General features: G+C 36.3%; 1 protein-coding gene across 3 annotated transcripts in view; it reads right to left on the bottom strand.

Annotated features, from left to right (window-relative positions):
* Positions 1-992: 992 nt before the first annotated feature.
* The window catches only part of LOC5571858 (adenylate cyclase type 3), a 210,622-nt gene continuing 202,117 nt past the window's right edge, over positions 993-9,497 (bottom strand). For all 3 annotated transcript variants that reach the window (XM_021847233.1, XM_021847234.1, XM_021847232.1), the window contains 5 exons: positions 3,279-3,351; positions 2,970-3,042; positions 2,423-2,731; positions 2,015-2,362; positions 993-1,845 (listed from right to left, as the gene is read on the bottom strand). In XM_021847233.1, coding sequence (XP_021702925.1) covers positions 1,282-1,845; positions 2,015-2,362; positions 2,423-2,731; positions 2,970-3,042; positions 3,279-3,351 — 1,367 coding nt within the window. In that variant the 3' untranslated portion in view covers positions 993-1,281. The remainder of the gene's footprint in view (positions 1,846-2,014; positions 2,363-2,422; positions 2,732-2,969; positions 3,043-3,278; positions 3,352-9,497) is intronic.

Raw genomic sequence — 9,497 nt, 5'->3', positions numbered from 1 at the left:
TTCCCCAAGGCAGCATTTTGGGACCAATATTATACAATATTTTCACATCTGACTTACCTGAGTTACCTCAGGGATGTCAAAAATCTTTGTTTGCGGATGACACAGGCCTCTCCGCCAAAGGTCGAAGCCTGCGTGTCATCTATAGTCGATTGCAAAAAAATTTGGATATTTTTTCTTCATACTTGCAAAAATGGAAGATTTCTCCTAATGCTTCCAAAACTCAACTAATAATATTCCCACATAAACCAAAAGCTCTATATTTGAAACCTTCAAGTAGACATGTTGTCACGATGAGAGGGATTCCAATAAATTGGTCAGATGAATCTAGGGCTCATGCTTGATTAGAATTTAACTTTCAAAAATCACATTGAGGGCATTCAAGCCAAATGTAATAAATATGTAAAATGTCTTTATCCCCTTATTAATATAAAATCAAAACTTTGTTTTAAGAACAAGCTTTTGATATTCAAACAAATTTTTAGGCCAGCCATGTTGTATGCTGTACCAATATGCACTAGCTGTTGTAATACCAGGAAGAAAGCTCTGCAGAGAATTCAAAATATAATTTTGAAAATGATTCTGAGGCTTCCTTCCTGGTATAGTACCAATGAGTTACATAAAATATCCAATGTTGAAACATTGGAACAAATGTCAAATAAAATAATAAATAATTTCAGGCAAAAATCGTTACAATCTTCTATTGTCACGATTAATGCGTTATATGTTTAGGTTAAGTTAGGTTAAGTATATTGAAAGCATTTTTTTTCTCTTATAAGCAGGTGAAATCAACTCACCTGTAAAAAATCTGAATTGCTACGGCAAATGAAATGTTATATGTTGTTAACAAAATGTTAATAAAATCTTGAATTTGTTTTACCAAATTAGGATGATAGTGTTGTCTAATAACACAGAACACCTAGATATAAGAAATGAATGTAATGTTTGGAATGATACTAATAAAGAAATTAAAAAAATATTTCTGTTATTTCTGAAAATAATCAAATTGCTATCGGAAGACCTAATTCACTGAATGGCGCTTACAATAAGAAATGTATAGAGATTTTAAACATCTGGTTCAAAGAACTAAGGGATCTACTTTCAAATGATCTTCAATAAAAGATAAATCAAAATTTCTTTATATCTCAAAAAGAATAATTCCATCCCATCGAATAGAAGCATAAAACCAAGTATAAAAAAATATCAACATGCATTCTCGTATGTCATCTACCAAAGAACCCCGATTGTTGCCCTTTCCGCCTAAGGTATACCCGCAAAAGCCACCTAATTGCTATTCTCTATTAGTGCATCCTTTTCGCCCTCGCTAAAGTGGTTCGCATTTGTGCTGTTCTTATCGTCGAGGAGTGGCGTTTTCACATCCGCCTCTTCGGTTTCCCCGTTGAATAGTATTTTCACCCCGCCGCCCTCCGACTTCTGCTCCGCCGCACTGACCACAGTAGTATTAGTAGTACTGTTCAACTGCTGCAGGTCTGCAGCCTGTTGCCGGTGGTTTTCGTTCGAAGTTATCGTATTCGATGTACTGCTTACCTTCATCTCGACGTATTCCTGATTTAGGCGAACGCTGTTGGGGCTGGTGGTGCTGGAAGAGACCGACGTGATTTGGTGAGCAGGGGATTCCGTTGGAAGCGCCGGTGGAGATTCTTTGGGTTCGTCCACTTCCTGAACGGTTTCCATCGTGGTTACCGGCAGGATGGGGGAAGCATTTTTCGGGATTTTTCCCTGCAGGTAATACGTCATCAGTTGGCCCTTGCCTTTCACGGCCACCAACCCTCGCTGCTCGAATGTGTAGCCGAAGGTTTGCAGGATTTGGCAGGTTTCTTCCGTGACCTGGAGGAAAGCATATTCGATTGAATAAGGATATTATACAGCTGACCTCATCATGGACGTAGCAAATTTTTCCATCTTGTAAAGTTCATTCAAGAATTACATGCAAAAACGTTAATTATACCTCGGAAATATTCCGGTGGCCAAATATCTATTTGCACCTCATACAAACCTGAATGGCTCCAGCTTTTCCAGTACTCTCCATCCGAGACGCCACGTTCACAGTATTGCCCCAGATGTCGTAGTGTGGCTTCCGTGCACCGATGACACCTGCCGTTATTGGACCATGATTGACTCCCATCTTCAGAACAAAATGGTTGAATGATTGTTCGTTGATTCCTTGCAGAGCCTTCTTAAGCTCCAGAGCAAACTCGACCAGCAGTGCCAAATGCGCCCATCGGACCGAAATGGGATCCTCCGGTTTAACGATCCGCGATGGGTTCAGTCCACTTGCCGCCATGTAAGTCGACCCGATTGTCTTGATTTTGATAACATCTTGGAATTGAGGCAACTCGAGAAGCTGTCGAAACAAATTGCCTTCTCATAATTCTTTCCTTTATCTCAAGCAAAATCCACTTACCGCATCAAAGTCCGATATAACCTCGTTCAGGAAACGCAAACACTCCAACCCTTGGTTGTTGACCGTTTCCTCCGAGTAAAAGTCGGAAAAGTTGGGCATGCTGGCAAACAGCACTCCCACCTCTGCGTAACTCTGCGAGTACAAATCGTCGTGGGATCGCTTCCGGTTGCCCATGAAATGCTCTGCCACATGCATCGGAAGCACATTGTAGACCAGGGCCTCGTTACGCCGGCGCATGTCACTGGCCCGTTCCTTTTGGTCGCTGACTTCCGTTTTCCACATGAATATTACCCGGTCCACCTTATCGATCTGTGGGAGAAAACGATTGGAAACGGCCATCAGAGAGACAGCATCACGTTTGTTTTTTTTTTGGCATAAAAGGGTGTAACTTTGAAAAAGAGGGTTTACTAAACTTCTACAAAAGCATAACTGTCCCCTTTTTTTTATTGCAACAACGAGTGTTAATATACATAATCAAATATTTTTCTTCCATAAAAAAACTATCAAAGTTACCCCATCTTACGGTCCTATGAATTCGCATACTTACATGCCGCGCCAGGAGCGAAAGTGCTATCGTCACTGCCATCAGCAACGCCGACAGGGTATATCGCAAGGGAAATCTGCAAGAATGGAGTGGTGTTAATTGGGTTCACAGGATACGAGTAATGAAAAATAAATTAGGGACTTTTGGACCTCTTTTTTTGGGTCGCAACATAACGTGTACGAAAAAAATACATGGAATGAATGCTGTTTGTGGAATTGTTATCCGGAACGGTGTGAGCCTAAAGTGCTAAAATTGAGGAGGATGTGGAGTCGGTGTAGGTCAAATTAGAAGTTATGTAGGTGATTTATTTACACATTCATTATCTCGAAATCCTCGTTTCGGAACGCTTCATCCAGGTGAAATATGTTGATATAACAGTGAATAGCTGCGTCCAGGTGTAAGGAAGAATACAATGGGGGAATTATTTTCGATGCCATGCTCTCACCCGCATAATTAATTTGTCATATGATTGATTGTATATACAAAAATATTCCCAAAGTGTTTTTGTACTGTATGCTGCAACAATGTTTTGATAACTGGAAGAATGTTCCAAAAAGTTACTATAATTAACATACTGTTTTGCCTCAAATTCCGAACAGACTCATATTCCGAACACTCGGTTTTTGTATGGCGATTTAATTGAAAGGTGTCGCTGAAATATATCACCAAATTACCACGAAATGGCAGTCAATTGAAATTCAATTTTAACGAATTCCAATTTATTTTTTACTTCTGGATTAGTGATGAGTCTCTAGTTCGATATCAGTGAAATTAGCTCTGATAAATTTATTTACGAAATTAATTATTTGAACACGATCTATTCGTGCTGTTCAGAACTTGAGACAGAATGAACACACTCCACACTTTTACGAAAAAAAAACAATACTAAATAAGTTATAATAAACATTTCTATCGACACACCCAAGAGCTAACAGCTATACTTTGCGAAGGAATTACAATTTTCACAAATATCAGCCAACATAAGCCTTTCAGATGTATTTGATAGCACTGTTGGCCTCAAGTGTTCGGAATATGAGTCAAAACGGTACACACAGTTGAAGAGTGTTTTATTTTTTGATTTCATAGTGCTTTTGAATAAATGGAGACGCACGGTATTCGTTACATATCGAGTTGGAACTTCCGGTCCTTCAATGTATCGGAGTGTCCCAGACAACCAGACATCGCATGAAAGTTCACGTTACAACTCGTTTATTCATACTAATTACATCAAACCCGCAAAACACCGTGGATAAACTCGTCAGTTTGATGAGTTTCCTCGCATAAAACACTTCTTTTCTGAGTTCATTTATACATTTTGTTTCGTCTCGTACACTCGTACAAACCCAAGCAGCACATATTGTTACAAGTGGGGATTTTTTTTTATTACCGTACGGGTTTGGGCCGAAGGGTCTCAGATTTTCATGAAACTTTCCACAGGCAGGGCTCATGGATATATGAATAAAAAAAAATTGAGAAAAATTCAGGGTCGCCTATTTTTCCGGAAAACTCAGGTGGAATTTTTTTGTTTTCCCTTGACACTACTTACTTTGAAAAATCATAACTCAAGAACGAAGCATCGTAGAAACAAAGTTTTTATATGAAAATTTAAGCAAATTTTCTCAAAAATCCAAAAAAAAATATGAACTGGAAAAAGTTTTCCACAAAATTTTCCACCGTTGGGAAAATTCGTAAAGAAAAGCCGGAAAAACTATGCCCGAACTCGTGGAAAATTTTCAAAAAAATTTTCGAGAAGGTAATTTTATAAGCCTTAATCACTGAAATTTTTGGAATGCACTTTTTTTTCGTTTTTGAGTTATGGCCAATTTTGTGAAAAATGTCCAGATGTGTCATATAAGACTTTTCTTTGAAAAATCATAACTCAAGAACGAAACATTGTAGAAACAAAGTTTTTGTATGAAAATTTAAGCAAATTTTCTCAGAAATCCAAAAAAAATATGAACTGGAAAAAGTTTTCCACAAAATTTTCCACCGTTTGGGAAATTCATAAAGAAAAGCTGGAAAATCTATGCCCGAACTCGCGGAAATTTAAAAAAAAAATATTTTTAAGAAAGAAACTTTATAAACTTCAATTCTGGTAACTTTTAGGATGTACTTTTCTTTAGTTCCTGATCTATGGTCAATTTTGTAAAAAATGCAAAGATTTGTTTTCAAAGAAAAGGCTAATATGGTCATTTTTCACAAAATTGACCATAACTCAGGAACAAAAAAAAAGTACATCCTAAAAGTTACTAAAATTGAAGTTTATAAAGTTTCCTTCTCAAAAATATTTTAATAAAAAATTTCCGCGAGTTCGGGCATAGATTTTCCAGCTTTTCTTTATGAATTTCCCTAACGGTGAAAAATTTTGTGGAAAACTTTTTCCAGTTCATATTTTTTTTGGATTTCTGAGAAAATTTGCTTAAATTTTCATATAAAAACTTTGTTTCTACGATGCTTCGTTCTTGAGTTATGATTTTTCAAAGTAAGTAGTGTCAAGGGAAAACAAAAAATTTCCACCTGAGTTTTCCGGAAAAATAGGCGACCCTGAATTTTTCTCAATTTTTTTTTATTCATATATCCATGAGCCCTGCCTGTGGAAAAAGTTTCATGAAAATCTGAGACCCTTCGGCCCAATTTGTACGATAATAAAAAAAAATCCCCAAGTAGCTTACAGCAACGGCTACTTGACATATTCAATAGTTACAATATGATACATTAGCAACATGAAAAAATACTGCTATGTAACCGAAAAAGCGCAAAAAGTCGAGCCTTATGTAACTTGTTTGTTCGTTACATAATAAGTTAACAAGCGACTGCTATGTAATTTGTTGATTACGCATGGGTTTTCCTGCGACAAAATAAATGAAACGGCGTTGAAGTTGTTGTTACTTTCCGACAATTTTAAAATTGAACAACCATTATAGAATTGAATGTCAATAAAAGAAATACGAATGATTTTAGAACGCGTAATTATTCACAAGTACATAATAGATTTAACATGCCGATTTGAATTTGTGGTGAAATCAATCATTTTACTTGCTCAAAATTGACGCGCTCATAAAATAGATAATATTTTTATATTGAATAACTCATGATACCTGGATTGTTGAGATATTATTCCATTAGAACTGACGCAAAAAAAAAATGGAAATTGGCACTGTAACTCAAATCAGCAGTGTTTTTGATTTTAATTTAATTGTTTGTGTAGATTGTGATTCCAAAATCACGTTGTTTTGTGTCCCGCAGTTGGATTTTCTGGGTTGCCTATCATTAATCGCCATTTAATTTCATCTTGCTGCAGATACACTTCCGAATAACTGTTTGAGGACAGCCAATCTAAATTGATGACATCTATTAAAAAGCTGTTAGAGAGGCTGCAAATTGTAAATTCAACAATTTTAATTAATCACTGGAAAAATATCTATGAAAACAATAACTAGTCATAAAATAGTAAAGTTCTTATGTCAAAATTAACAATACGTATGAAAACTTTTGACATGTAGTGTTAACCACTGTCAGCAAGTTACTCGTTTGTTACACGTTAGTCGCCCAGAAATCTTATGTTATTTTGAAACTGATGTGTAACTATACTGAAACTGCCAATAAATTACACTGCTGTCAATAGGGGAAGGGGTATTAAAATGAACACCTAAATAATATCGTCTTGCTTTTAATGGGAAAAACGAAGAATTTGCGAAAAATCATCAAATAATGTGCAAAAATCCCCTAAGCCAATTGACTGGAACCTTACAAAAGTATGAAAATTAAATGCTCCGTCCAAGAAAGCACACGGTTTGTGACGTGCTCAAATGGCTCAAATAGCTCGAAAGAAGGCAAATTCAAGCGTGTGCTATAATAAGAGCGCAAGTCGCATGTTCGATTTCTCTTCATCGATCCTCTCTTCTGTGAACAAAGGTGACAAGATGCGAGTTTGTTAACATTTTTTCACTAAAAGACGCTAGGAAATAATGCAATCTTGCGTCCTGAAGTGAATCAACGAATTGAATTTAGAAATTGATCAATTTGTGCCAATATTATGGACTGAGGGTAATATGGCCATGATAAGGAAAATAGCAATTTAGATGTGAAATATATGTTTTTTTTATTATAATCGAATGTACAAATATGTTCTCTATCAAATAGTAGAAACAACATCCATCCATTTGAGTATTTCTAGGGTTAATAAGTCAATTAAAAAAATGCGTGCTTATGGGTCATCCATAAACCACGTAGTCGTTTATTGGGGGAAGGGAGAGATTCAGCCCAATGACCATGGTCCATACAAATAGTAAATTTTGTGTATGGACAAATGACTACTAGGGGGAAGGTGGATCTAAAATTGGGAAAAAATAACCGCGTTGCTAATGGTAGCCCCTTGTGCATTTCTGTGCTGTTACTTCAAAAGGGCCTAACTAACATGAGTGATTTCTCTTCATCGATTCTGCATATATGATGCATACCTACAGGCGTTTGTTCTGACGTTATTGTTCAAGAATAGATACATGCTGATGCGAAATATTTACATTTGTAAGGTTCTAATTTGCGCGTTACTTCCGCGTGGCATTAGGTTTGGTAGAATTTGAATTCAACAGCTGTTTTGGTGTTATGAAATAGGGGGTAGGGTTTTGCCCCCACGAGTTGATTAAAGTTTAGGTCCTTCGATAAGTTTTTCAAGGACAAATTTAACATATTTATTGCACGTAATACAAACTATGACAGTGCATTAGTGGACCCTGTGGGAGTTGGAATCCCAGAACAAATTTCAACAAAGAAGACAGCCACTGACTGCTTTCGTCTTAAAGTAATTAAGCTTAACAAAACACAATCATTTACGGGATTGACTGTTTAACGAGAAACTTGCGACGATCGACGCGCCACAATAATTCGTGGACGGAGGGTATTAGAACTAAGTTGGAGATGTTGATTTCGAAATTTTGAAGTAAACATCACCTCCAAACACTAGCGATTCTCCGGTGGAATGTTGACGTTTGATTACAAATTGTCTAGAGGACCCAAACACTTTAAGGTTCAAGGATCCGTCATCGTAATCATCCAAACTTCAACAGCCATTTTTCTGTTCAAAACTGACATTCAAAAATGTGTTCACTGTGTTTCGGTTGGAGAATAAAATACAGTGAACACATGAATATATTCATGATTTTGAACGTAAAAACTGCTTTTGAAAATTATTGAGTTGATGACGGATCCTGACCCCTTAAACAAATTCTCGCCATTCCGTGTCATCGGCTCAAAGATTGGCGTTCCCCACATAAGTAGTAAAAAGAACATTACAAACGTAACTCGATGTTCTGTGATATGTCTACTCGCAGTAATTGTCCCTCATATATTAATTTGTTTATTAATTATAACTAGTTCTATCGCACAACATCAAAAATGAAGATTTTAATTAACGCAACGACACGAATAGGCCAGGGGCAGTGGTTCACCCAGAGTGAATTTATAGCAGAGAAAAAGTAGATTTTGTATGAAAATTGACAGGAAAATGAATGACAAGTTCATCCACTTCTCCTGGCCTATGAACCAATGCACGTGTTCACTAATTTGACGTTTGAGCGGTGCCGAATTCACTCGTTGCCATGGTCACGTAAATAACACGGCACCGCTCAAACGTCAACTAGTGAACTCGTGCATTGATTCATTAAGACTAAGACAGCTAAATTTTCACATACTTTCATCGTCGTTTAAATATTATGGAAATGTTCATTTTATGTTGGTGGTAAAACACACGAGCAAAACAAACATTTTTGATTTTTTTTTTATCAGTCCTAAAAAAACATCTATAAATGATTACAATCCCTTCGAAAACAGTTATAAAGGTTTCTGCTTCGACATCATATTATTACGATATTCACCTCATTGAAAAACCTTATCCGTGCCTAAAATTACATCAGTTTTAATTACTGAACGTGGTTCTGACTTCAATTTATCTCCGTATCAACGAAAACACTCCTATTTATGCTCTAAATCATCCGTGCGTAATTAAAATTATTGAAATTTGTTGTTCATGAGTAACAAGTTCAGTATTCATTTTATCATCCTGTTCATTTTTTCACCCCTTCCCCTATGACAAATGGTAAACAAACTTCATGCTGTTACATACATGTGACTTAGCAATCTGTATGTAACCTAGCGTGTTATTTGTTTCTTTGCAACCACAGATTCAATTTCAATGTAACTCATTTATTTTGACAGCTCTAGGATAAGCTACATGCAAGTAAAAATGCAACACCTATGTAATGTAAACAAAGCGTAAGTTACAATGTAATAGTTTAGTAACCAAAATTGAAAATCATTAATAAGATATGCTACAAAATATCTGAAATGCAACGGCAATGTAATTTGTTTTATTTTTCTAAAATATTGCATTTGTTACCAGTGCTACTTGGGAAGTAAGTCGCATCAATCCGTAGCAGCTGTCAAATCAACATTTGTTATCATAAGTTAAGTCGCATAAGATCACAGGTTGGTTCGGTAGAATATTTATACACTCGCATTGTATGTTATTATTTA

This window comes from Aedes aegypti, chromosome 2 (assembly GCF_002204515.2).
Source record: "Aedes aegypti strain LVP_AGWG chromosome 2, AaegL5.0 Primary Assembly, whole genome shotgun sequence".
In the NCBI taxonomy this organism is placed as follows: Eukaryota; Metazoa; Arthropoda; class Insecta; order Diptera; family Culicidae; genus Aedes; species Aedes aegypti.
The sequence above is the reverse complement of the archived record's forward strand: the minus strand, read 5'-3'. Positions and strand labels throughout refer to the sequence as shown.